Source organism: Alternaria incomplexa, assembly GCF_024043165.1.
Source record: "Alternaria incomplexa strain BMP 0042 chromosome Unknown scaffold_8, whole genome shotgun sequence".
In the NCBI taxonomy this organism is placed as follows: Eukaryota; Fungi; Ascomycota; class Dothideomycetes; order Pleosporales; family Pleosporaceae; genus Alternaria; species Alternaria incomplexa.
Genome location: NW_026249857.1, coordinates 813757 through 840518, shown reverse-complemented (window position 1 = coordinate 840518; position 26762 = coordinate 813757). Strand labels below are relative to the sequence as shown.

The 26762-nt window shown below is 53.8% G+C and overlaps 12 protein-coding genes across 12 annotated transcripts; 5 read left to right on the top strand and 7 right to left on the bottom strand.

The window, feature by feature from the left end:
- Positions 1 to 106: 106 nt before the first annotated feature.
- J4E90_006088 (uncharacterized protein) lies at positions 107 to 2452 on the bottom strand (the record flags this gene model as incomplete). The annotated part of the gene is made up of 1 exon (XM_051435637.1): positions 107 to 2452. The coding sequence occupies one exon, from the start codon at positions 2450 to 2452 to the stop codon at positions 107 to 109; it is 2346 nt and encodes a 781-aa protein (XP_051290495.1).
- Positions 2453 to 2816: 364 nt separating this feature from the next.
- Positions 2817 to 3800, top strand: J4E90_006087 (uncharacterized protein; the record flags this gene model as incomplete). The annotated part of the gene is made up of 1 exon (XM_051435636.1): positions 2817 to 3800. One exon carries the CDS (start codon positions 2817 to 2819, stop codon positions 3798 to 3800), a length of 984 nt encoding a protein of 327 aa, XP_051290494.1.
- Positions 3801 to 3983: 183 nt separating this feature from the next.
- On the bottom strand, positions 3984 to 4734 carry J4E90_006086 (uncharacterized protein; the record flags this gene model as incomplete). The annotated part of the gene is made up of 2 exons (XM_051435635.1): positions 3984 to 4601; positions 4672 to 4734. The coding sequence occupies 2 exons, from the start codon at positions 4732 to 4734 to the stop codon at positions 3984 to 3986; spliced, it is 681 nt and encodes a 226-aa protein (XP_051290493.1).
- A 251-nt stretch (positions 4735 to 4985) lies between these two features.
- RPL35 (60S ribosomal protein L35) lies at positions 4986 to 5696 on the top strand (the record flags this gene model as incomplete). The annotated part of the gene is made up of 5 exons (XM_051435634.1): positions 4986 to 4988; positions 5152 to 5166; positions 5228 to 5292; positions 5349 to 5501; positions 5555 to 5696. The coding sequence occupies 5 exons, from the start codon at positions 4986 to 4988 to the stop codon at positions 5694 to 5696; spliced, it is 378 nt and encodes a 125-aa protein (XP_051290492.1).
- A 570-nt stretch (positions 5697 to 6266) lies between these two features.
- J4E90_006084 (uncharacterized protein) lies at positions 6267 to 8087 on the bottom strand (the record flags this gene model as incomplete). Its single annotated transcript, XM_051435633.1, has 2 exons — positions 6267 to 7401; positions 7810 to 8087. 2 exons carry the CDS (start codon positions 8085 to 8087, stop codon positions 6267 to 6269), a joined length of 1413 nt encoding a protein of 470 aa, XP_051290491.1.
- Positions 8088 to 9275: 1188 nt separating this feature from the next.
- J4E90_006083 (uncharacterized protein) lies at positions 9276 to 13148 on the top strand (the record flags this gene model as incomplete). Its single annotated transcript, XM_051435632.1, has 1 exon — positions 9276 to 13148. The coding sequence occupies one exon, from the start codon at positions 9276 to 9278 to the stop codon at positions 13146 to 13148; it is 3873 nt and encodes a 1290-aa protein (XP_051290490.1).
- Positions 13149 to 14235: 1087 nt separating this feature from the next.
- Positions 14236 to 14643, bottom strand: J4E90_006082 (uncharacterized protein; the record flags this gene model as incomplete). The annotated part of the gene is made up of 2 exons (XM_051435631.1): positions 14236 to 14388; positions 14440 to 14643. The coding sequence occupies 2 exons, from the start codon at positions 14641 to 14643 to the stop codon at positions 14236 to 14238; spliced, it is 357 nt and encodes a 118-aa protein (XP_051290489.1).
- Positions 14644 to 17481: 2838 nt separating this feature from the next.
- On the top strand, positions 17482 to 17760 carry J4E90_006081 (uncharacterized protein; the record flags this gene model as incomplete). Its single annotated transcript, XM_051435630.1, has 2 exons — positions 17482 to 17489; positions 17544 to 17760. 2 exons carry the CDS (start codon positions 17482 to 17484, stop codon positions 17758 to 17760), a joined length of 225 nt encoding a protein of 74 aa, XP_051290488.1.
- Positions 17761 to 19635: 1875 nt separating this feature from the next.
- J4E90_006080 (uncharacterized protein) lies at positions 19636 to 21432 on the bottom strand (the record flags this gene model as incomplete). Its single annotated transcript, XM_051435629.1, has 4 exons — positions 19636 to 20919; positions 20974 to 21136; positions 21202 to 21285; positions 21341 to 21432. 4 exons carry the CDS (start codon positions 21430 to 21432, stop codon positions 19636 to 19638), a joined length of 1623 nt encoding a protein of 540 aa, XP_051290487.1.
- A 1946-nt stretch (positions 21433 to 23378) lies between these two features.
- Positions 23379 to 23776, bottom strand: J4E90_006079 (uncharacterized protein; the record flags this gene model as incomplete). The annotated part of the gene is made up of 2 exons (XM_051435628.1): positions 23379 to 23543; positions 23645 to 23776. The coding sequence occupies 2 exons, from the start codon at positions 23774 to 23776 to the stop codon at positions 23379 to 23381; spliced, it is 297 nt and encodes a 98-aa protein (XP_051290486.1).
- Positions 23777 to 24146: 370 nt separating this feature from the next.
- J4E90_006078 (uncharacterized protein) lies at positions 24147 to 25475 on the top strand (the record flags this gene model as incomplete). Its single annotated transcript, XM_051435627.1, has 1 exon — positions 24147 to 25475. One exon carries the CDS (start codon positions 24147 to 24149, stop codon positions 25473 to 25475), a length of 1329 nt encoding a protein of 442 aa, XP_051290485.1.
- Positions 25476 to 25765: 290 nt separating this feature from the next.
- Positions 25766 to 26410, bottom strand: J4E90_006077 (uncharacterized protein; the record flags this gene model as incomplete). The annotated part of the gene is made up of 1 exon (XM_051435626.1): positions 25766 to 26410. One exon carries the CDS (start codon positions 26408 to 26410, stop codon positions 25766 to 25768), a length of 645 nt encoding a protein of 214 aa, XP_051290484.1.
- Between the last annotated feature and the right edge of the window lie 352 nt (positions 26411 to 26762).

Genomic DNA, 26762 nt, shown 5'->3' with positions numbered 1-26762 from the left:
CCAATATACTTGTATTATCACATATGTTATCTTTTGACCTGGGGCTCTCTTACTCAAAGTCAATCATCCGCTCGTAGTTTCGAAAATCCGCCCCAGATATCGCCCTCTAACAGATCCGCTCATGCGGTTCTCTCCAAGGGACCCCGAGGATCTCAAAGATCTTCTTCTCGCTCCTACCCTCTACCAAAACACCCTCGTTCAGCTTCTCACCCCGCTTTCCCCTATGCACATCCTTATACAACCCCTTCTGGTTCAACCTCATATTCTTCTTGCGAGCCAGCAGTCGAATACTGCGATTAAAGATATCGTTTCCAGTGAAGTATATGAGCGCTGCACCCATCTCCTCCTCGGGGACAAGAAGAAAGTCCATCCGGCGCCAAACCTTCGAGGTAGGGAGACAAGAGGCGCCGTGCCACTTCGAGCCTGTAGGATCGTTGGATCGGGAGGTCGCTAGAGAAGCTTTCAGGAACCCGATCTTGTATAGATGAGGGACGAGGCGGTCGAAGATGATCGTTCGCATAGCCGCAAGCGAATTATCGGGCCTCGTAAGTATCATGTCAATATCGCCAGAATCTTTTGCGCCGCGACGATAGCTGCCCATGATGGTGGCTTTGAACTTGGGGTCGATCTTCTTCAGCTCTCTAATGACAACTGCGCCATGGGCTTCAACCTCAGCACGCGGTATACGGGAGTTGAAATCATCGTAGTGTTCCACACCGACCTTGTTGCTCTCGGTGAGATTCGCTTTGGTTCGAAGATCTTCTAGCGTACGGTAGCCGGCCTTGATCCATTTGTGGGCCTGAACAAGTCCAGCGCCGTAGACACCGAGAAACAAACGGAGTACTACGTCAAGAGGGTCATCTCGCGTACTTTCAAGCCTGCGGAGACGATCGGTGAGTACGATCTCTTCGATCTTCTTGGCGAGCCGTCCGCCAATATAAGGTAGGGCTGCAGCTTGTTTCGCAGTAGTGATCTTGACCGTTTGCTTCTTCAGGGTAGTGATACATTTGCGGTAGCTGAGCACGCGCCATTGGTCCTGCATCTGATCGTAATGCTTGCACATCTGATCCAGGATCTCGATAGTCCGGGCGTTCGGGTTCTGGGACGTATAGCCGTTCGCACCTGGGTCCATACACTGGAACGCGTTCTGGTAGAATGGCTTCTTGTCGCGTAGAGCAGACGCTTTTGAGACAATGTTTGGGTACTTCGGTAGCTTAGGCGCTGCGACCATGGGCTCCTCATCGGTACCTGAATCATCTACATCTTCCACACCACTTGCTACCGGAGATCCTGCATCCTCGTCTTCCTCAAGCGGTAGGTGTGCGATAGCTTTGGTTTCCAGTATCGCTTGAGAAAGAGCGTCGTTGAATTTGTCGACATTCTTAGGCTGCAAAACTTTCGTTGGACTCGAAGACGGCATGACGAAGCTGTCCTCGACAGTCTCATCGAACGAGATATGCGTAGCTATATCTGCTACAGGCGGCGTAGCGGGGACGCTTTCTTCGGTTGGATATGAGTCTGTCTTTTGTGACTCCTTCGCAGCAGTCTGTCGTTTTGACGGTTTGATTGCTAGTGAGCTCTGCGATGCGGCTGAGGTTTGGGATGAAACTACCAGCTCACTGCGTTCCTTCCTGCTGGGAGCACCTTTGATCGCGAAGCGGGGCTGATTTGGATCTCGGAGTCCTTTCCATTCTATACTTTCCGTTATATAAGGCTGGAACTTGACGACCGCAACGTTCTCGGGAATGCCAGGTATGTTCGGATCCCGCAGTAGTTGATCATACGTGCGTACGTCGTAGCCGTCGTCTATTATAACATGCGTAATATTCTCTTTCCATTCCTTGGCCCAAGCAGCACCAAATTCGATTACTTTGTGTATGCGAGAGCGCCGCGGTTGGGTAATATCGTGACTCGGATAGAAATACATGATCTTGCCCTTGAAATACTGTTGGCTCTCTGGTTTCAGTCCGATGTTAGTGGCTGGCTTAGGCCTTGTTCCTCTACATTCTCGCGGAATGTCACCCATTTGTATATAAAACGGAGTGGTATCCTTGCCCGCTGTCTCAGGTGAATATAACACTCTGTTCAGAGTACTCTTCGCGCCAACGACAGCTGATGACCTAGTTCGCGGCTTGGTGACTGGTACCATCTTTGTAAGTCCTTGTTCAGGCGCTGTAGACGAACGCGTCATTTGCTGGGTCGTTTGTCGCTCGATTGCGCGTTGTTTTCTCGAATGCGTCTCGAACTCCGCTTGCCTTTCTTTCGGTGTTGCTCCAAGGAAACTGCTTGTCTGCTTTCTAAGCGCCGGGGGCCGCATCGCTTTCGAATCTTTCAATGCGCGTTCGAGTCTACCCACGCTGGCGTCCGGGATGTCATGCTCATCGTCAAGGATATCCAAAAGTTCTTGCTCTTTGAAGTAGGCTTCCTTCATCGCCAGTGCGTTTTCGGACATCGCGTAAACTTCGAGGGGTCAATGAGCCTTTGCGACTAAAGTTATGTTCTTCCGAACTGGGCCGTTGAGTCGAGTAGCAACGTGGGCGCAGCTTCAATACTTCCAAGGTCGTCAAGGGAAAGGACTGCGAAAGCACAGTTGCCTATTGTAGCGCCATTTATATCGTCCGCCGGGACCGTTCGCCATTTCAAAGCTTAGCAGGCAATGCGCTGGTGAGAGAGTGTAGAACGTCACCGAGGCAGCAGCGCGTACAGAGTTGGCGCTGACGCGAAAGCACGTGGTACTTTGGCCGCTTCTGTGCTAGTTCCACGCTCACATCCGTCATTTCTCGAGTTTGGCGGGCCAAAGACATTCCGCAAACAAAATGCTTCAGCCCCGAATAGCAACGCCATTGCGGCGCACGTTCCTTACTGCCTCTTCAATATGCCTACGGTGCCAGAGCCGAATCGCAATCCCCTCAATCGCAAGGCAATCGCTTGTTCGACCTTTTACCTCCGCGCACACTCTCCGCCAGCAGGCACCGGAACCAAAGCCCATCCAGACCTCGCCCACGCCCGATCCTAAAGATGAAGACATATTCATCCCGAAGCCGCTTGGCCGTCCCATCGGTTTCAGTCGCGCTCCACAACCAGGGGAAAACGCCAGCATTCCCAAAACCAAGAAAGACTACTCCGGTATGACCATGTCGCAACGGAACCTCGAGAAGCGCAAGGATCTGGTCGAGAAATGGGGCACAAACTACTTCCGCGACTTCAAGAATATCCGCAAGTATAGGTCGGGAAAGACTTTCATGGCGAACCAGAGGATCTTCAAGAAGGACGCGGCGTTATACTTTCCCAACTTCCACGGAGATACACTAGAGGGGAAGGACAAAGACACTACGAATGTGCTCAACGGGAAGATCAGTGTTGTGAATGTGTTTAGTTCGATGTGGGGGTTGACCCAGGTCGAGACTTTCACAGGGAAGAAAACAAACACCGCACTGCACGAGATTCTGGCGCAAAATCCCGAGGTTGCGCAGATGGTCGACGTCAACATCGAAGAGAACACGATGAAGGCTTGGATCGTGTCGCTGTTCCAGTGGCGGCTGAAGGCCTCCAAGCCAAAAGAGGACTGGGGCAGGTACTTCGTGGTCAGAAAAGGTGTTAGTGAGAAGATAAGGGAGACAATCGGACTTTTAAACGGCAGAGTCGGCTATGTCTACCTGGTAGACCAAGACTGCAAGATCCGATGGGCAGGCAGCGGAGACGCAGAAGGCACGGAAATGGAGGATATGAACAGAGGCTTTGCGAAGCTGGTCAACGAGGCCCGACAGACTCCTTCAGAAGCCACGCCTAAGGAGGCTTGATGACGAACATGTAACGATATCTTGTACAGCATACGGAAGACTCTCAATTCCCACGATACCCAACCCTTTGTAAACATAAACGTAACCGTACAGGCCCGAGACGCCTTGCGCATAGCATGCTAATGAAAGTCATGAGGATATCCAGCCCGCTTGAACGCCCAAAATGAACATGTGCAACCCCATCTACCTGAACCATAACAGCATCAAGAAGCAGAATGCGATGAAACTGCCCAGGATGATACCGTCTCTGCGCTTCTTTGTCCCAATGCGTCCGATCAAGCTGTTAATGCCAGGTACTTGACTTGCAGCGCCCACTATTCTCCGGTTGATGCTCGTGAGCGTTTCCCTTTGCAGGCTGAAGTTCTCTTGTACGGCGTATGCCTGGCTGAGGACCGAGTCGGCTACGTTGTGCGAGTTGTCGATGCGATTCCGCTCGTCGAGCATGTAGTCGGCCTCCGCTTGCTCTGGGTTTGCGGACCGGTATGCATCAATGTCCGAGCGTACATTGGAGAGGAGGTTCGCCCTGTTGCGGGCCTCGTTTAGGGTAGACTTGAGGCGCGCGAGCTCGCGACGGTGGTCTGAGAGTACTTCGCGGTGTCTGGCAAGGTTGTTCTGCTTTACGGCCGACGAGCCATGCGTCGATTCGGAATCGAGGAGCCGAGATAGCTGGCCGACAAGACCATCTCTTTGCTCGAGGATTTCCTGCAGCCTAGTTTCAACCCGTAACTCTTCTTCTGAGGGTTTCGCGGGGATGTTTGGTGTCGAGCCGAACTGCGAGTATGTGTGGAACAGCGTCTCAGTCTGGCATGCCTCGTTAGCAGGGCTGCCGCGAGCGCCGACTAAGTCCGTCGCAGCAGTGAATGGAACCCACTTGTTGTTCGAGCGTGCGCGCTTGCTGGCGCAGTTGCGCCCATCCGCCTCCAGTGGACGACATGTCGGATATCACGGTATCTTGACAGGCCGAGGCAGCAACAATGGTTCCTGGACTTCTGGCATGATGAGGGTCGCACCTGCCCTGGCGCGGGCTACGCAATGCACGGCCAAGGCGCTAGGCCGTCTTGGTGATCGGCGAATAGTTTAGCGAGGCTCCGGGCGACACACTGATTTCTGACAACACCAAAAGTTCATCGTTGCGACACGCGAGACCCCATCCATATCACCCGGTCCTACTAACTCACAGTCAAAATGGTACGTCGATGCTCTCATTTATGCGTTTGGTATTGGGACTGCGTCGCGCAGCTACGGAACCGCTGGCAGTGAGGGGTCAGGCCGTTGCACCCTCCGCTAGTGGTGCTGCGCAAGATTTGATACTTCACGATTGAGAGAACTTGTGCTGACTTGCTGCCTCCAGTCTACTTCCAAGGTCGTACGTACACCCTCGCCTGCGCAAACACCAACCTCCGATCTCGTGCTCACAACCACCGCAGAAGACCGCCCAGCTGTGGAACAAGTCCAAGGATGAGCTCGCGTCCCAGCTCACCGACCTCAAGTCGTACGTCGTCGAAACCGGAACACTGGCAGGGAAATGGAATGCTGACGGACGTGAAGGGAGTTGATCCAGCTCAGGACCGCCAAGGTCACCGGTGGCTCCAACACCAAGCTCACCCGCATTCATGATGTCCGCAAGGGAATCGCCAAGGTCCTCACCGTCATCAACGCCAATCAGAGGGCTCAGCTCAGGCTGTTCTACAAGGGCAAGAAGTGCGTCTAGGCCGACTCGGAAGCTCCAGGGGCCAATTTCTAACACTGAATAGGTACACTCCTCTCGACCTCCGCCCCAAGCAGACCCGCGCCATCCGCCGAAAACTCACCAAGCACGAGGCTTCGCTCGTCACCGAGAAGCAGAAGAAGAGGAACACACACTTCCCCCAGCGAAAGTACGCCGTCAAGGCATAAGCGTGCTTTCGTGAAGGTGTTTCTCTTTTCTTCCTTTGTCTCTCATGAAGCATTGCATTGCCGGGGCTTTTCCAACTAGCGAGCCACCAGTGTACCCTTAGTACCATACTCCAGCGGGGCGAGGAAGGTGGTGTAGCAGGTGGAATGGACGGACAGGGCGATCTTTAACGGAAATGGGTTGGCGTCCATGTCAAGATCTATGAATAAAAAGTTCAGACAAGCACGGAATGATACCTCATGAATTGTGAAAGAGTTTTACATTGGTTCCACAACTCCATGAGTAACGTCCGGTGCGCATGAAGTATGAATTACGACTTAACAAGCTCTCACATGCGCCTTGCAGTCCTGTGTCTCCACAAATGAATCGCGTTTGATAGCGTGAGGGCTTTAATTTCCCAACACGTGTGGTCCTGTCCAGCCTTTGTATTTGTTAAGACTTTCAACAAAGTATTGACATAACTTTTGCGCTAATACTAAAAAGACAACGCTCTCCCGTCTGCTAAAGATATCTACCACTCCACCACCTCCACAGTCTGTATTACCACACCTTCCAACCCGTTCTCACGTCTTTCAATAAGCCTCCTTCCACTCCGCATACAGACTGAGGTCTTCCTCCTTGACACCCACCATCTCTTCTCTAACACCGATTACACCAACCCTACCAATCGCTTCAGGGTCTTCGTATTGCGCAAGGCAAACCTTGAGCCATTCAATGACAGCCGCCTTATCCTCCACAAGAAGAACTATAGCATCGAAGCCACCAGCACCAGGAACAACGCCTCCAATCACGCCGTCGAGCTTGGAACAGTAGTCCAATAGACGCGTCTGCTGAGGCGGCTCAATAGGCACACCAGACTTCTCGCCCATCTCGCGAATCAGCGCGCGATTACTCCCAATGATTTGTTTCAGCGCGTCGTACTTCGACTTCACATCCCCATCGCTTTGCTCATCAGTAGCCAAACGCGTAAGTTCAGCAGCCAACGCCTCATTCCCCTTCTGCAGATCTTTCCAGATCCTCTCCGCTTCCTCTGCCTTCTCTGCTCTCCACGCCAGAACCTTCTTCACCATACCCGGTGTTTCGCTGCCGCAGTCGACATCGCACATGACCAGGCGCACACCCTTGGGCATCTTGATAGCAGCCTTTTGGATCTCGGTGTCCCATGTCGGGCCCTCGACTAAAGAGCGTAGTTGTGTTGCGAAGCCAGGGCTGCTGGGTTGAGGTAGATCACTCAGCAGAGAGGGCGAGAAACGCTTGTAGAGACAGGATCCGTAAACTGCAGAGGCGATGTCGAAACCGCTTCCGACTTTGCCTTGGGCGTGGGAGTGAGAGGCTTGAGCGAGGTTGTGGAGGACTGTTTGGCCCTTTTCTGTGTGGATATCGAAAAGTTCTTTCGGCAGGTAGAATTCTAGCACTGCGGCTGTGAAACTTGTGACGAGCGCTGCGCTGCTTCCTAGTCCTGTCTTGTGCGCTTCTTTTAGGCTGACGTTGAAGTCCTGGAAGCGCGAGACTTTGTGGGGTTGAGAGATGATGTTGGAGCTGCGGGTGACGCCTGGGTTGGAGTAGTAGGCTTGGTCCGCTAGAATGCGGATGCTGGAGGGCTGGATGAGGGTTTTGGGGAGGAGTGCGTGGATGTAGGTGAGGGCGTATGTTAGGGCGGTTTCTATGAATGGGTTGCGGGATCGGGCGATGGATTGTTCGTGGCCGCTGGGTTGGGGTTAGTTGGACTGGTAGACTGAGTCAAAGCGAAGCTTATGACAAGATCATGCCCATCGATGTAATAGAAAAGCTTGCAGAATAGTACAGGAGAAGGGGTAAATTTGGAAAAGCCAGAGCAAAATCAAAGCAGTAACACAATGCGACACCAACGTTCCAGAAGCGATGACACAGGCTTTAGGAATCCAGATACTATCTTGGCATTGCAGCCTCATCTCGCAACAGATCTTCAATGAACACGTGATGAACGACCACTAAGAATGCTTTGCCCGATTGGGTAGAGATGCTGATGGGCTTGGAGGGAGTGATACACAAGAAAAAGGAAAGAAAGGACGACCAATGAGATGATACGATGCAAGCGACGGACGTGGCTGATGGAGGGAGGGAAAAGGCACTTACACGCTCAACTGCGTCAAGGTGATGCCTCCATCCTGGCCCTGCGACCTGTATCCGTACTCCCAAATGGCCTCGCGGAACTGAGGACTCGTCACCAGGATCTCATTGATCGTCACGCCGGATCTCGTTTTGATAGGTTCGACCACGGTGTGAATCCTTGCGTCTAAACCGAATACCAGACCTGTGTATTCCCGGTCCAGTACGAGGTAGCCACCCGCGACTAGTACCTTTGCCGGGCAAGAAACGGCCTTCGGGGTCAACGGCGCGTCCGATGATGACATGCTGAAAGTGGAGTAGTTGATGCGATAGGAAGCAGTAGGATCGCGATTAGTCGGATTGATAATAGGCAGCAATATTCGCGCAATGTTGGAGGGGGCTGGAGATGGCTGTCTCGCGGGGTGTGCAGCGTAGACTAGAGACCTGACTGCAGGCGCGGTGGGTCACTGAGCTTCTGCCACGAACTCTTGCAGCTGCCGGTATACACCGTTTCTTCGAGGATGCCGAGTGCGGTTAGGAGGAATTGTCGCGATGATAATAACTTTCGTCACGTGCACGTGTACGGCGCCGCAATTCACATGCAGCAGTTCGCCTTCGATGGGCACGGCGTATGGAACCGGAACGGCGGATTTAAGCCATCAGGTGCTAGTCAAATCCTGCAGCAGGCCAGATCCATGCGGGGTGCAGGCCGTGTTCTTCTCGTCGTTCTGTCTGAGTCATCCAGAGTTCGATGGGCGTCCTGGACGGCGCGGTGCCACAATCGATCCGGCTCCGACGTTACCAGGGACGCGAGAGAGCGCGCGTCGACGATTGGGTCGGAGGCGTATACATCCCTCCCCGAGGGGACACGTCGCCGGGCTCGCGTGAGCGAACGCTAGACAAACGTGGGTTCAGCGCGACTTGCGATAATTTTTCGGCCAATTTTAGCGTCCATTGCATCGGTCCTACCTTTTCATGACGACTACGAACTATGCGCTCGAAGCTTCCTTCTGACTCCCGCTAACCAACTTGCCTTCGAGGCTGACAATATCTCTCTCCAGGCCACCGTGCGCCTTGCTTTTCCTCTGTCGCATCCCCTTCTACTTCTAATAGAATTGCGACTCCTTCCGAGCATTCGACTACACACACTTGGGGCGTTAAGGTTCACTAAACACCGGCCAATTTCCCCACAACCACACGATTCCTTACATCCGAAAGCGCGTTTGTTTGACGGCCATCGTCAAATGAACCTGCACCGACGCGTAGGGATCCCGAGAATAGTAGGTACCCTCTCCTTCAATTGCCAACAATTGCTCTCACCATCGCGACGCGCGCACGCGAGCCACAAAGTTGTTGCCTAACCCCCAAAATTGGTCGCGGGCCGATGTCCAGTCGCTCGGAGCATTTCCACCACCGGGATCACATTGGAGACCAATCGTACTGACCATCCACAGTCTCACCCTATCCATCTGGAGGGCTCCTCAAATTCCTAAATGGTGTTTAAGAGTTTCCATCTCGCGCGCCAGAGTCTTGCCAAGGGCTTTACTCACGGTTATGCTCAATCAGTAGTTGCTGGTGTAAGCCAGAACAATCCCCTCGCCTCCCTTCAACACGACCGCTTCCGCAAGGGTCTCAAGAACCAACATGCCTTCACCTCGACATCGTCTACAACGAGCGCGCTCAAGGCGCTCGCCGCCGGACAACACGATCACCAGGATTCCGGTCTAGCCGCATACTACACAGCATGGCAGAAACACCAACAGAAGACGGAGGACAAGGAGTGGTCGCAGTTCCAATTCCGCAAGCTCATCGAGTGGGACCCGGCCAGCTCCAAGGCTGCGGCTGAGGCCAAGGAGAGCAGTGTTGCAATTGAAGAGGTGGCAGAACCGGTTCCCGCGCGTGCCGGTGTCAACCGCGCATACAGCACCAGCCAAGTAGAGGACTTCAAGAAGGCTGTCGGTGGTGAAGAGGCGGAGAAGATTGCGCTGGCACAAGTGGACGAGGCAATTGCACAAGAGGTGGCACGGTACAAGGTCGATAGCGAAGTTGCCCAGGCCATTGAGGAAGAGCTTTCGCCAATAGAAGAGGCCCGTTCAGAGTCGCCCGCCACTGTTGCGGACACTCTTGTGAACTCGTCAATTCTGAGCCGCACCGAGTCCACCATCGCCACTAGCCCAATCGAAGCGCACGACGAATATACCGTACAGCTGCAGAAGCTGGCAATCAACCGCAACTATGCCGAAGTACCCGCTGTCTTCGAGGCTATGCTTCGTTCTGACGTCAAGCCATCAGCCACCGCATACAATGCCCTGCTATCTGCTGCGATCCATCTCCCCCGCGCCCAGCATCAGGTCGTTCCCAAGGCCCTGGATGTCTACTCTGATATGCTTCGCCGGCGTGTTGTGCCTGACACTGCTACGTACACCACCCTGATCGAACTCCTATCCGTCCGCTCCCTCGAAGTTGTGTCTCAGAAGCAAAGCTTCGAAGACAGGCGTCTGCGATATGGAGGTATGGAAGAGGAGGGCAGCTTCATGCTTCAGTCGCACGAGACTGACTATGCTATCCTCGCTGAGGACGGGTCGCTCTCAGTAGCCATCAAGCTTTTCGACGCTGCCGTCCACGTTGAGGCCAACCGAACATTCTCCGAAAAGACCTACCGGCTGCTCGTCACAGCCTGCGCGGAGAGCGACCGTGTAGATGACATGGTACGAATCTACTCCCATATGGAATCCCACAGTGTGACTCCGGCTGCCGAGATGTTCGTTCCAATGATCCAAGCTTTCGGCAAGTCTGGCGATCTAAAGAGTGCGGTCGAGTGCTACGACGAGTACAAAGCTCTGGCCATTTCAAACGACAACGGCGAGCTCGAGATTACTAGGAGAGACAACGACGTGTATGCCGCTCTTGTAAAGGCGTATACGGTATGTGGCCGCATTGAGGGAGCTGAGAAGTTCCTGTCCAAGATCGAGAGTGCGCTCGCCACACCAGAAGACGTCACTTCCGTCCGCGACATTGTCGGTCTCAAGGCCTTCCTTCCCGAATGGCTCAGGAATGGTTCTTTCGACCAAGCCTACGTGCACGCAACGGAGTACCTTAGCCCACAGGCGCGTCAGATCGCTATGGCCGCTATTTGCATCAAGGCTGCGGATCGCGATGCTGTAGAGATTGCTACTCAGGCTTTCGATGATCTTCCAGCTGAGGTCGACCTGTCACGGCCAGCCATGGCGATGGGTGCTATGCATATCCGCACTGGAAACATCGAAGCTGCTGAGGTTTTCTGGAGGATGCTCGAGCTTTCTCCCACCAAGGCCGACTTCATCGAGCCCACTGCCATGCACAGTATTGCATTAATTGGTAGTGGACACGCAGAACGCGGTCTTCGTCAAGGTCGTCAAATGTTTGCTCGCATACGGGACTCTCAGTCTGGCTCTAACCAAGCTAAGATGGAGACCGTAGAGCACATCGACGAGGCTATCGAGGTTATGGGTCAGTTCATGATGAAGCGTGGTATCTTCCTTCCGCCGCGGGCTAGCATGGAACTGATGTGGACGATGATTGAAAACGGCGGCCTAGTCACCCCAGTTGCTCACCACCTACTTGCTGGAATGGGACCTGAGGCCATCGTACAACTCAACTTCGACGACATCACGCTTCTAATGCAAGTTCAATCTGGAATTCTACTCCAGGAGGCCGAAGTTGACGTTGCTCACGTTGCACGGTTCGCCCATCTTCTTGAAGTCATCGCCGCAAATGGCACACCAGTCAACAAGACAACTTCCGGTCTTGTTGAACAAGTGCTCACCAAGCTCGACAGGGGTGATCTCCAGCACCGATGGTACGCCTTCAAGCATCCCGCTCCGGAGGCTTTGTACTCACCAGCACCATTCGCCGCCTACCCTGTCCAAGCCCCTATCACCCCGTCAGCTCCTACGTTCGAGGATCAATACGACCCTTACGCCGCATCTACCGACAACAAGGGCTCTGTTGCCATCACCGAACTTCTGGAAAAGACTCACGGACGATCATCGTCTCACCTCAACGAGGCTTTGATGAAGTTCAGGAACATGCGCCGAGCTGGCCGCCACCCTCGATTCTTCACCTACGCTAAGCTTATCACTGCCGCTGCCAAGGAAGACCGCCTGACCCTTGCCCATGATATCCTCAACCTCGCCAAGCAGGACGTTCCCCTCCTACCTCAGTACCGTATTGTGCGATATGGCTGGGTAACGATCCTGGACGCCATGGTCGCTGCTTGCCTTACCTGCAACCAGCGTGATCTTGCGGGAAGATATCACCAGGATCTGCTTGAGATGGGTGCTGCGCCAACAGCCAACACCTTTGGTCTCTACATCACCACGCTCAAGGAGTCGACCAAGACCTTCGATGAAGCGACTGAGGCAGTCAAGATCTTCCTCCGTGCCAAGTCTGAGGGTGTTGAGCCTTCTTCCTTCTTGTACAACGCTCTGATTGGCAAGCTTGGAAAGGCCCGACGCATCGACGACTGCCTATTCTACTTCTCTGAGATGCGCAACCTCGGCATTCGCCCTACTTCTGTCACCTACGGTACCATTGTCAACGCTCTTTGCCGTGTTAGCGACGAGAAGTTCGCTGAGGAGCTGTTCGAAGAGATGGAGAGCATGCCTAACTACAAGCCCCGCCCCGCGCCCTACCACAGTATGATGCAGTTCTTCCTGACTACCAAGCGTGATCGCAGCAAGGTTCTCAACTACTACGAGCGTATGCGTGCTAAGCGCATCGAGCCTACCACGCACACGTACAAGCTCCTCATCGACACCTACGCTACCCTTGAGCCTGTCGATATGGAGGCCGCGGAGTCGGTTCTCGAGCAAGTTCGCAGCGCCGGTGCTGTCCCTGAAGCCGTCCACTACTCATCGCTGATCCACGCCAAGGGTTGCGTCATGCACGACATGGAGGGTGCTCGTCGTCTCTTTGACACTGTCCTCGCCGACAGCCGTGTTCGTCCCCAGGCCTGCCTCTACCAGGCATTGTTCGAGGCCATGGTCGCCAACCACCAGATCGCGGATACAGAGGATGTTCTCCGTGACATGCGTGCCCGTGGCGTCGAGATGACTCCTTACATCGCCAACTCTCTCATCCACGGCTGGGCCCTTGCTCATGACATCCAGAAGGCCAAGGCTATCTACGAGTCCGTCTCCGAGAGCAGGCGCGAGCCCAGCACCTACGAGGCCATGACCCGCGCTTACATGGCCGTCGAGGACCGCGCTGCCGCTATGACAGTCGTCAACGAGGGCCTGTCTCGTGGCTACCCCGCGGCTGTCGCTGGCAAGATCCTTGAGCTGGTCGGTGGCGGTCGTGCCCCCGTGTCTGAGGTCACCGCTTAAGCTGCCAACCTCAGCATATCTTCTTCTCTTCGACTTCCCGCCTTTCGGCACTTCGATCATACACTTTTTGACTTGATCTACTGCGACGGCCGAACAAAAAGAATTTCTCAAAACAGCCCCCGCACCGCTCGGAGGGTGAAACTTCCAGTGGCGTGGCTGGGCATCAACATTCAACTTTTAAAGTCGCTTCTACGTTTTTCAGCGACGGCGTTTATATCCAGGGTCTCTTTTTCTCTAGCGAAACAACAACGATATCCCGCAACTAGCAATGGAGCTGGTGGACTGGGTGGGTCTGGCGTCTTGTCTGCATAATGACGGGTGGTTAGGCCTAGTTGGGCTGCCTTATCTTCAAGGTTGGTTGGGATGGGGGGATATGGCAACGATCATCTTTCTCGTACTCTGCATCTCGTCATTGGCATGGTGTTTTCTCTGGGGGTCATTGCATCTGCGCGGTCGTTTCGACATGGTTTCGCTGTACAATACCCTGGATTATACCATCTCCTCTCTAGATCACGGTTGGGTTTTCGGTAGGCGGGCGGTAAAGTATTTAGCATCGGATGAGTAGATAGTCATGCGGGATTATATACGATCTCGTGGAATGAATGAAAAATGTAATAAGAGACTCTTCTTCGTCGGGTATAAGTGTGATGTTCGAGGGGAGAATATGATTAGTATTCGTCAGACGAAAGGCATAGGCACAGAGTCAATCCATTTGAAAAGATGTAATTCAGTTTCTAGTTGTCAGGTAGACGTCTTGGATAGAGTGTCTCATAGAGGCGTAAAGCAAGGCCTGACGCGATGATCAAGCCGTGCTTTAGGCCTCTATGAGAGACCCAATTCAAGACATCTACCTGACAACTAGAAACTGAACTTTTTGGATTTGCTGTACCCTTACAACGCTGTAACCACAAACTCGAAGGTCATGTGTAAGGATGTCTAAGACGGCTACATTCCCTCAAACGCCGGGCTCATGTATGCTGAAATGCGCCAAACCACCGCTTTGTATCAAGTATCAATATGAATATCGTGAATCGTAAAGGCCAGTATGTACAATAGTCCCCCCTCTTATCTTGCCCCCTCATGAGCATCAGTTGTAGTTCCTTGTCTCGGTCGCTTGGTCGGCTTCTCGAGCTAGACGGCTCTCGTTGGCAGCTTGTTGGAGGGTCTGGTTGTTCGTCTGCCGCTTCTGGGCGTCGAGCTTCTTCTGGAGGTCGCCGGATGTGGCTTTGTTTGCGCGTGCCTGGGCAGTGTGTCAGCTATCATGGTCGCAAATAAGGTTGTAGGTACGTACCTCTGCTGCTGCAGCGGCGGCAGCCTTCGGATCATCTTCGCGGTTGCTGTCTCCTAGCGTCCGCGCTGGTCCTCCGACCTTGGGCTTCGCCGGCGCAACATTGTTCGGCACAGATGCTTTGGTCGCGGGCGCAGGCGCAGACCCGAGTGTGCGCCCTTGGCCTTCGAAGTTGTCTTTGGACTGTTTGCCGCAGAGATTACCCATCTGTGGTTTTGAATGGGGAGTTGAAGTTATGAAAAGCTGAGGCAAAGGATGTTTGGTTATGAGAGTCGTAGGCGTAGTCGTCACTGTGGCTGTGCGAAGGTAGGGTCCAAGGTGCAAGGGAGAGTTGCGGAGACATCAGCCTCGTGGCGGGGAAATGTGCATTGCGACGCGTGGGATTGGCGCCAAGTACCCGTCTCTCGGTTCCCGGCTGCGGCATCTCTCAGGCAGGGTGTAAACTGCGCATCCAACACTCCCGGCCTGCGTTTGCTCATCTTCTCTCATCTCTTCTTGGATGTTCTCGTCGCGTTTGTGACGGCTACGCATGACGATGATCGCAAACGTCAAGCACGCCGTAGGTGGGTACACTAGAGCGGTAGCGCAATGAGTTCTTCCGCATCCCGTGGATGGAGGACTCTCTGTCCGGTTGCACACGACGGTACCGGTGCGTGAATCGCCTCATATACGTCGGGATAGCACCCGCGGTCGATAGCGACAGTAATCTCGTCTCGAGGTTATCCAGCCTCGTGATTAGAGTCCTGTGATGCCTGGCTTCGGAAAAGGTACGATACACATGACAGTCGCGACTTCCAAGGCTGGAGCCAAGGGCCAATGAGGGCGCACGAGTTGGATATACGCTTTTACACATTCGGGTTAGGCTCCATTCACTCTTCTCAAGCGCATACCTTCATCATCTCAGCCGAACCGTATCCTTTCCCTTGTAGTAGGTATTGTGAAGTTGTCTGGGTAGACCCCAAGAGGCATGATTAGTCGTATGTTTTACACTTTCCATTTACCCCTCGTACCTTGCCCGGCACTCTGATTACGCCATCGTGCTTTCCCAATCTTGAGAACCGTGATGGCCTCCGCCATGACTTTTCGACATTGACAGACACACACTCTAAACTCCCACCAAGGGCTCGCAAACATGGCTAATAACTGTGCAGACTGCGACCGCGATTCGGCTTTTGGAGACGAAGACGACTTCTGGACTACGGATCCAATGTTTTCCTTGGGCGCGCCGGTGGCAGGGACCAAGCGTGCTGCAGACGATCTGAAAGATGATGCCGCACGAACCCGAGACCAATCAACCCCGTCTCAGCTTGAACACGGTACTCAATCTGTTGATCCAAGCTTGTGTTGCACTCATTGCCCAGAGACGTGCGACGTGCGCCCACCTAAGCGGAGGGCTTCCGCCCTGAAAGTGACTGAGTATCACGGACTCACCACCGACTCACAACCCAGTCTCGATGCCGACTGTCCGTTCCCAGACGACTGCTTCGAGAAGTTCTGTCAAGAGTGCCATCTAGAGCCCTCTTGTCCTCCACTGCCTTGCCCTGCCGACGATTGCCCCGAAGACGACGCTTGCTTCGACCCCCGGTGTAACGAGAAAAACGACCATTGCACAGACGACTGTATAGACCCTCAGTGTACAAAGGCCGCTTGTCCAGACCAGTCTTGCTTCTGTCAGAAGTGCAACGATCAACCCTTCACCCTGCCTGACTCGCATCACGAGTGTCACTTCGCCCATTCCGCTCCTACGCCCGTCGGCACTGTGTACTGTTACGACACCGCGCCTTGTCACTTTCAAGAAGGCTTCCACGGAAACGACGATGGCCTGGGGTCATTCGAGACATATCCCTGCTTCTCCCAAACTCACGGGTACAACACCATCGCCGACGACCTGACAACAATAGCGTCGAGCGCGCCAACGCCAGCGCTGTCGCACAGCAACTATACTTCGCTAGAAAGCGCCTTTACTACCGAGCCATCGCCGGGCCCTGGCCAAACAGTCTTCCCACCACACTGTTACCTCAACGTCGCTGGTGACCACTGTCACATTGACAACTCGTGCTGCCATGGACCTCAAAGAGCGTGCGGTGACGCACCATCTGCATCACAACAACAAATGGACCTTTGGAATTCGTCGATAGCACAGGGGAACGGTCTCGCGTCCAACTTTATGAACTTTGGTTTCAACCCAAGCTTACCGACAAGCCCTGTGTCGGCGGACCGCAACTCATTACACTCCTCGAATCCTTTCAGCCTAGACGCCCCAATGATGGGATTCAACGATCAGACATTCCACGATCAGTCGTGGATGCTGACGGATTCGGCGTTTCCTAACGAGTTGCAGCCAGGGGGCTCATTTGGTGCTGCCAATAAACTCGACTTCCTCGCCTCTGCGGTCCAAAGCGAGATCTTACGGCCTAATGGGACAACGTTCGCTGGTTCAAGTTCGGCATCTGCTGGTGGCGTAACCGACGCTCAGTCCTGTGTATGCAAGTGGTACGTCGGCCCGAATTGGTTCCCTGACCCTCCAAGTCACTTCTATTATCAGAACGCTAGACGGCACATCAAAACATAAGCTAATCAGAACCTTCAGGCAACATGCGCCCGGTGTCCTCTGCCTCGCTGTCTTTGACAGCCCCGAAACCCTCCACAAACACATCAAGACCGGACACGTTGACAACTGCACACACTGCTTCTGCCAGTGGGAAGGCTGTGAAGCACACTCCAAAGATTTCAAGCAACGCTCTAAGTTGTCTCGTCATCTTCTCGGCCACGCAGGCTACCGCCCATACGCTTGTAGCTATGAGGGCTGTGACAAGACGTTTGCAACCAACCAAGCCAAAGACAATCACGAGCGGACACACACAGGCGAGAGACCGTATGTATGTGACCGCTGTGGCTACACAACAACAACGCATACACAGTTGCAAACCCACATCAGTGCGCTGCACGAGGGCAAGAAGCCGCACAAATGTCGGTTCTGCGAGTTTACATGTGCTGACTCGAGTAACCTGAGCAAGCACGAGAGGACACATCAGGTAGGCCTCGATGGACTCGTCATACAATACTACGTCTTACTAACGATGCTCGCAGACTCTCCGACCGTACAGATGTCCACACCCCAACTGCACCTTCAAGCCCGACTGCCGCTGGGAGAACCTGAAGCGACACCTGCGCCGTTCAGGCCACTGCCCACAACTGCTAGTGGAAACGAGCGAAGAATACAAGTCGTACCGCGAAGGCGTTCGACGCGAGATAGACGACTGGCACAAGCGAAACGAAGATGGAGGCCTAGGAAAGGCCGGTAGGAGGAAGGGAAGATCGTAGGTGATACCATTTGATGGAGAGATTATACCGGGGGTGAGCTGTGGCGGCGGTGGTGCCTTTGGGCGACCTTTTCTTTCACACTGCAACGATGCGATGAATTGACGGACTAGCGATGAACACTCCCTTCGGGGTACTATGATGGGGGACTGATTTATGCCCTTTTGGGTCTCAGGACGAGACAGGATTAGAACGAGATGATACCTGAAACATGAACGATAATTTACCAATCATCGTTGCTTTGCTGTGCTCTTCGGGGTCTGAGTGTTCGTAGATGAGACGATGGGCGCTCACCCCTTGCGATACCAACACCACAACTCTGTCTTCTAGAACGCATCCTGTGTACTATGTGCAAGTGCAAGCATAAGAAACCGACACTGAATCGACCCAGTCCCATCTCGTCTCATCACGTGAGACATTCCAACCAGACTCTAGCTCCCAACCAGATCTGACACCCAAGCAATACTGATTCCTTCTATATCCTGTACTCACGGCAGTCACGTAAGCAAGGGATCAAACACGCGTACCTGTGGCTTGTGCGTTTGTCTTCGGAGATTTGCATTCGAGAAACGTGTTGAACGGGGGGTGTTGAACCGGGGAGGCGGGTTCGGTTGTTGGGGGGTCGGGGCAAAGGGTTTCATGCTTATGCTATAGGTGTATGCTTGGCTATAAGTGACAACGGTGCGTGTTTCGAGATGGCGTAAGATTTGGGAAAGTGCCGATAGCCAGGGTTTTGGGAAAGGAAGGGATGTGGGAAAGGGGAAAGTGATGGACGAGGGCTGGTGGATGAGGGTTTGAGAGATCATGGTTGTACTTCGGTGCTGACGTCCTAGAAACGAGGTCGTTGGGTCAACCGGACTGGGCAAAGTGACGATCTTACTAGGAGTTTGCACAGCACAAAGCATTCACTACCCGAAAAGACAACATGTCGAATATTTCGGTATTTCCCATTGCCAAACCTAGCTATCCAAAACGCAAGCAACCACCATCCACCACCATCTCCTCTCTCCTCAGCATCCAAAACAGCAAAAGCCACCCTCCACTAAACAACCACAAACCACACCCTCTCTCTCCTACCCAACAGGCGGGATATCGTAGAAATGATAATCAAGATAAAGCATTAACCCTTTGTCCTCGAGAGTAGGCTCCGGAAGCAAGAGTCATATATACAATATCGCTTCCAGCGCTCTCAACTCACTCACTCTCCACAGAAACAATCAACAGCAAGAAAGGAAAGGTTGCGCCGCATGGGATATGCGGCGGGGTATAGAACAAACGTCAATCAGCCGGGGTGGGTGGGTAGGTAGGTAGGTCAGGGTCGTATGTACCGGAGTAGATGTGTGTTTGGCGTGATTTACTGGAGGAACGTCGAAGAAGGTGTATTTTTTGTTGCGCAAAGCAAAGGCTTGCGCGACAGGGGACGGTTAAGGAGCGTATTAGACACTAGACCCGAAGGCAGTCTATGGTTCGCGCTGATCGTGACAAAGCAGAAGTATAAGTGGTCCAGCGGCCATGGCGTGTTCGAGGGTCTCAAAGGACCCCTGGAGGGGTAGAACGACGGCCGATGATCGGGGGTGTGGTGGAGGACCAAGAATCGAAGGTATCGCAAAACGGGAAGAGCAACGCGTAAATCAAACATCATCGTGGCGACATTACTATTTGGAGACAGGGTCGGAGCCGATAAGTGTACTAGACCCCAGGGAGTGGACGTCTGGTGTGCTCGAGAGTAGTGGCCGTGTTAGCGAATTGGGTGGTGCTGCGGATGCGACTCGACTTTTGCCCTTTCCATACCGCGCGTAACGTGGTGGGCGTTCTGAGGTTGGAGATGACAAGGGAGCAACTAGGGAGCGTTAACAGACCCAGGCACGGAAGGACATCTTAGGGGCTTGGAGGTATCCGGTCACCTCCACTGCCATGCCCACCAGAGTCTGTGCTGTCGCCTTCAATCGTCTTCCTCCAGTGTTGTGGCAAGCACACGCAGACCAAGGGGAAAGCCTTGATCTCGCTGTCGGATTCGACGGGTGATCGTCGGCCTCCGTTGCTTACGCCGGAGTCGCGCTGCTCGGCTTTCCGGGCTTCCCACTGCTCTGCCGATTCGGAAAGTCTTACACCTGTCGCCCAGCCGTCATCCCAGATACCGACGACCTTGAGCATATCTCCTCTTTCTAGCTCGAACTCGTCGCCGGCACGAGGTTGGTAGGCCCAGAGAGTGGCAACAGTGTCGTTCGGGTGGATATCGTCCTGGGAATAGTAGTCTTTGAAGAACTGTAGCTGCTCGGACTGGCCGGAAGCGACACCATCCGGACTGGAAAAGTTACGCGTCTGGTCAGATCCAGAGAGTGGTGAAGAGCTCGCTCCGAGAGCAGAATGGCTGGATAGAGAACCTTGTCGTTTGGGGAGGTTACCGGCGAGATGGCCACGTATCGACTCGGGTGAATCATAGGCACCGAGTTGTGAGCCACCGTATGCGGTCATACGGCCGCCTCGATCGCTGTTCTGACCCGAGGACTCTGATCCTTCCAAAGCCGACATACGCTGAACACGCGCACCGGGGAGAATAGTAGCGGGAGATTGGCCGTCGCCACCGTAGCTCATAGGTGGCATGGGTCCCTTGGGAGAGTGGCGTCGCGATGGCGATGGCGTGTTGAAGACGCTTCCAGCCTGGCTATTCTTCTTGTGCCGCATGCGCATGCAGCAGAAGATGGCGGCTGCGATGATCACCGCAGCGCCGACAAGTGATCCAATAACGATACCAGCGATAGCGCCGCCAGAAAGACCAGAATCACCTCCACCAGATCCGGCGCCGGCTGTGGAGCTTGGGGAAGAGGACGAAGTGCTTGAGGGGAACACTGGAGGCATCGAGACGGTTGTAGGCAGGTCAATGCCTACGCAGCGCGATTCGACGTTTGCGTTGACGCAGCAAGAGTCCGTAGAGTTGACGGTGCTAGTGGAACAGAAGAGGCAGAGTCCTTGTAGGTTGCCATTGTATCCACATTCGCTGGGCTCGTTTTCGGTCGCGTCGATACAGCTGCTGCTGAGAGAGTTGGCAGGGTTGGAGCAGCGAGCGAAATCAGAGCGGATTTCCGGGACTGCATTGTTACCAGGCGTACCGCACAGATCCGGGCTTGATACGATGACCTGTTCGCTGATGGCAAAATCGGCCTGAGATGGTCAGCATTTCGACGCGGTATGGGACGACAAAGACGGTCTACATACGCAGGCACCAGCACAAAGTGGAGTCGCTTCCGTGTCGCCGAGTCCGCAGCTGTTCCTGGAGGATTGGATGATGGCGTTACAAAGGACAGTCGTTGTGTAACGAGCATAGAGGTTGGTGGTGCTAGTAAGGTTGACGCTTGAGCATCCCAATATATTCTCGTACCTGGGATGCGTTAGTTTTTCTGGTGCATATGAACAGTCGCGTGGTACGACTTGAACTAGACTGACTGTCGCTGTGCATATCCGGTACCGATATAATTCTTCAAGCCCTCGTCGAACGACTGGGTGTCTGACACGTATTGGAGAAATGGACTATGCGCGTTCACTGTTAGCCAACACTCTGTCTATCAAAACACATTTGACGTACAAGTTCCCCGTCAAGTTGGTGTCGACAGAGGCGGAGGAAAAGGCCGGGCAGGCGGTTGAGCCCTGAAGCGACACGCAACTCCGTTGAGCCATTGCGGACGGTATCGATGCGGCGACGACAGCGAAGACGGCAGCCCTTTTTATTCCAGAGCGGGATTGCTTTTGGGAACAGGAGGTAGTAGTTGGGCGACGATAAGGTTCGGAGAGAATCATAGCGCCAACATGGTCGCAGCACTGGCACGGGCGCATGCTGAGTATATCTGTACGCGTAGAAGCTGTATGGCTTGTCGATAGATCCAATCCTAGGAAGTGGCCGTGGTGGAGTAGGGTAATCGACGATGGCGGGCCAGTAGGAGACGCGCAGCTTCACGAGTCCATTCGCGACATGTAGATAGGCCTCGGGGATGGGGTATATCTATGTAGGTGTCGAGATGGCGATGCAAGAGTATTAGAAAATAGAGACCGTATCGGTGGGGTGCCGGTCTAAGAAGGGAAGGAGAGGGCCTGGCTCGCAGTGGCAGAAAGAGCGTACTGGGTAGGGAAGCTGCGATGGGCCTCTACAGTGGAGAGAGGAAGGCACGCTTGAGCCTTGGGGGATGGTCAACACGCACGAACAGCGAGGCTACCGCGTCGGCTAGCTCCTGCTTCGGCGTCAGGGATCAGGGGTCCGGTCGTTCTTTCTGTGCGCGGTGATTGGGCTGACCCTGCCGAGGGGAAATGAGATGTACCTGGCCTAAAATTATCCTCCGATGCTTTTCGTCTCAGGTGCCTGGCGACGGATTGCGACTCCAGCTGGTCGAGTGATTAGGTATAAGACGGTTGTTTATACGACCTCGACAACGACCCACCGCATGCCCACCGTGTGCAACCTCTCTCGACGGCAGCCCGCAGCGCTCCACGCTGACCCGCAGTCATCTGCAGCACAATGCAGCAAGACGCATGCGGCATAGCGTCTGCCTGCACACACTAACAGTTGAACCGACCTGCTGGATTAGTCCGCTGTTTCAATATACAAATACTACTGTCCACCGCGCAACCGGTCCGCTGCGGATGGCATTGTTGTGTTGCAGCGCATAACGTCGAGCCTGTGCCTGAGACCGTCCGCCCTCAGCACAACCACGTCGCTTCGTCTCACGACGCTCCCCGCAATTGTGGACGCCTATGCGACGTGGCCATGCGCTGTTCGAACTGCGCATGGGGCTTGCGGAGCCTCCAGCCTCGTCGTTAGCAGCGTCCATCGTTCTGTTTACTGTGCGTGCTGCGTAGCTTTCTGCAGCGCCCGTTGACCCTCGGCCCTTTCCTACTGTAGACTAGCTAACGGCCCGCTCCCTGAACCAGAACCATTGTTTACTCTGAGCCTGCGACGATCCGCCCTGATCTGCATCACCAGCCATATCCACCACATCTACGGTGGATTCGAGTTCCCTAGCATGTGTTGCGTCACTATCACACCTAGTACGCCGCAGCGGACCACTACCGATGACTGACGTCTGTGTCACGATGCACTCACGCCGCATCACCATTACATGCACTACCTGTCCAACTCTGGTCCCCAGCCTTCTTTGACTCCAGAGTCGAAGATCAATCTGGCTCGTTATTGGGATCATCTCTCAAAACTCTCTGTGATCTACGCCATCAAGATCCAAGCGTCCGGCCATCCTCTCCACCGTCAATCAGCCACGTCCCAAGACTTTCCCCAGCATTCAGAGCACCAGTCACCATGGACTCCTTGTCCTCAGTCACTATGCAAGCTTTTGCGGCGTCATCACGTCCACAGTTCTCAGGCACGGAGCATCTGACACTGCTTGTTTTAACTTTGCGTCTTGCGGGGATGTGGTCAATGCGACTCAGGCAAACCTGACTTCCGGATTGAAGTCTATCTTGGACTACTATACTCGTTGCTCAAGACGTCGCTAATCGTTTTTAGTCTTGTGCAACATCAACACCTTCCTAGGTATAGAACGCCTATCCATGTCGGAAAAGAATATCGCCGTGAACTCTCGCCAAGATATACCAACTTACGCAAGCACCCAAGCCGCCTAGAACTGGTTCGATTGATCACCAAAGTCAATGCAGCTCTGCTTGAGCGTCTCTTTGATCATCCACGCAGTCCACGGCTCTTCAACGGGCACTAAAACTTTACCTACGGTGGCTCCCTTCTGACCTGCCTTACGCGCCGAGGTGAATAGGGCATGCCTGTTTACCTGAACTTGGATGTTATAGCACTTGGGCGGACCAGTCGTTAACTATGTATTATGATCAGTATGGGTGGACGAAGACGATAGTGCAAAAAAACATTACTTACATCCTGCATGTCCAGTCTGTAGTTGTCGTCCTCGTAGAGGGTCTTCTGGATAGATGGCAAACCGCCCTCGAGCTTATGGTCCGGGATGCCGTCGATGAAGGCGAGGAGAGCTTTGCGGAACTTCTTACCCATACTGATGCTTACTTATAGGATGGACTGTATGGGCCTATGGTTGTAATCCTTTGAGTTGGCGGTGGAATGTGTGCTCGATGAGGTGTGTCCGCTCCATGGCTGTTGGTCTTGATATCTGTCTGGCAGTGTGAAGGTACATGGGACACTCTAGTCGCGCTGACATTGTCATCAGTGCAGCGTGAAGCTATTCAACACCACCGTGTGCGTTCACTTTTGATGCCCTAAACAGCTTATCACTGACTCGCCGTGCGCAAACAGGGCAGGTGAAAGCGACGAACACTTTCTTTGTTTGCTTGTTACTACGCCTCCTCACTTTTACCCTCTTAACATCAACACCACACCACGGTCACCAAACTCACATCCCATTATCATGGATTCAGCGCCAACTGTACCTCGCAATATTGAACAACCAGGCCTATGCTGGAAGCCAGGTCTCTTCGGCGCGAGACCAACATGGACTAAAGAGCCATCCATTGACAAGGCCACAGAGCTGGCGCGAAAACATTTAGACTTGCCACAAGATGAGCTTATTGAGCTGAAGCCCTTCGCCGAAGGCGCCTTCAATAAACTATACGAGATTGCCTGCTCCAAAGGTCAATTCTTCTTTCGTGTCACGCTACCTGTAGCACCAAAAGTCAAGACCAGTAGCGAGGTCGCTACTTTAGGCTTCCTCGGCCAGAAGACCAACATTCCAGTCCCTGAGATTGCTGCACACAGCGAGAATCTTGAAGATGTCCTGGGCTTTGAATGGATACTTATGGAGCGTATGCCAGGCCGTCCACTCCGAGAAGTATGGCATGAGATGTCCTGGCTTCACAAAGAGCTTCTGGTCCAACAAATAGTAAAATTCATGGTCCAGCTATACCATTTGAAGCTCTCTGGTATAGGCAGTCTTTACTTCAATCGGTCGCCTACCATCAGCGGACGCAGCACACACTATACAGTCGGAGAGGCAGTCACACAAGCTTTCTTCATAGACGATCACATCCAGCAGCCCATCTACCGCGGCCGGTTCGCAAGCAGCCAAAGCTTCGTGGACGCTCACATGGCCTTCCTGCAGCACGACATCACCAAGCTTCAACATGCAGAAGACTCCGATAGCTACGACTCTGACGACGAAGAACAAGCCGAAGGCATGTCAGAGATCTACACCAAACTCGAAAAGGTGATTCCAAAGGTTTTCACAACACCAGCGGAGGAGCACAAACATGAAGAGTCGATACTATTCAACGGCGACATATCCCTGAATAACATCCTCGTCTCCTCTTCCGGCAGTCTAGTCGGCATTGTAGACTGGGAATGCACAACCACAGTACCGCCTTGGTACGCCTGTCAAATCCCCCAGTTCCTCGACGGTCTCCTACCCACATCCACAACATCCCAGCCCCAACCACCTCTACCCCTCACCCCCGAAGCACTCGCCGACAAAGACGCCGTACAGTTCCACAACGAACAGCTTCAATGCTACGAGCTCACCTGTCTACGCACCTTCTTCGTTGAAGAGATGCGTAGACAGTGTCCGGAGTGGTTGGTGCACAGGAAGGATGGGGCAAAGAAGAGGGATGTGTTGATTGCGATTGAAGAGTGTGGGGATGATAGCCAGTGGACGTTGATTAATGGGTGGTTGGATGCGGTGTTGGACGGGAGAGAGCCGAAGAAGGGGTTGTTGGAGGCGATGTGGACGCCTGTTGGCGAGTAGGTTGGAGTATTGGAGCTGAACAGGCCTTACGGCTGCAAATGCGAAGTATGGGACTGCCCTTCCGAGGAGAAATATGCAGGCGGCATTAGTACTTCTAATTCTGCCCAAGCCTTTGTCGTATGTCTATAATGTCTTTCGTATCTTTAGTTTTGTAAGCTCTATATTGTCACGCAACAAAATATGACTGGGTATCATTGAACTCGCTCGTCCACCTCGTCTTTACGCATCTTCTCCTTGTCCAAGTATATCTTCCAAGATCCATCAACCCATATCCCAACCAAAACACTCTCTCAAAAGAACTTGACACCCTCGCCTTCACCCCCCGACCCAAAGACCTGCGCCCTCCCCCTCTTAACACAAACCCCCAAACTCCTCTGCAACAACTCCAAATCCATGCCAAAGAACTCCTCCCGCCGACTCGCATCCCCCTCGACAATCTCATACAGCGTAAGCACCGTACCCTTCTGCCCCGTCCTCTCAACCCACTCCTCCAACGCCGCAGCCCACTCCTCCGGCCTCCGCCAATATATCCACGCCTTGCCACCCTCGCTCTCTTCCCCCGCCTTCGCCTTCTTCGAGGAACTCGTGTTGATGAACTCGGCGCGGTTGCCGCCTTCGGGGGAGGCCATGTAGGTTATGATGGCTTTTGCGTCGCGCAGGGAGAGGCTGCGTCGCAGCGTGGTGTTTGTGAAGAGCGGGGTGGGGAGCGCGTCGATGAGGGAGAGGGTGAAGATGCGGTTGTGGCGGCAGTAGGATTGGATGAGCGTGGACCAGGAGGCTAGTTGGGAGGAGCGTGTGCTGGCGACGGGTTGGAGGGTGAAGAAGGGCGGGAAGGAGTAGTGTGGTGGGAAGACGAAGTTGGGGGACGTGAGCGTTGGGGCTGTCGAGGGTGTGGGCGTGGGTGTTGAGGCGGGGGCGGGGGATATTGCTGCCATCTTTTAGGCGGGGTTGGTAGAAGATTGAAAGGGGAAGTGGGAGGAGTGAGCTTGTGTAACGGTTGCGCGTGGGGAGGGTTGATCGTTTGGTGCGCGCGTCACTGGAGGTCTGCGGGGACTTTGCGACGTCATTGGTTGCTTGGCTTGGGCACCTTTCATCTGCATGATGGGCACAACTGCACAAAGCAGAACCTAATGCACGCCTACTATGAGTCTACTTTCTGAACATCTAATGCTTATCCTATCGATTTGCTATGATTGGTGAATAGGTTAACGTTTCGCGACTTGCCTATTCGATCCTGTCTTACATCGATCGCGTCTTGTCGAAGAGAAGTATGCATCACGTTGCTTA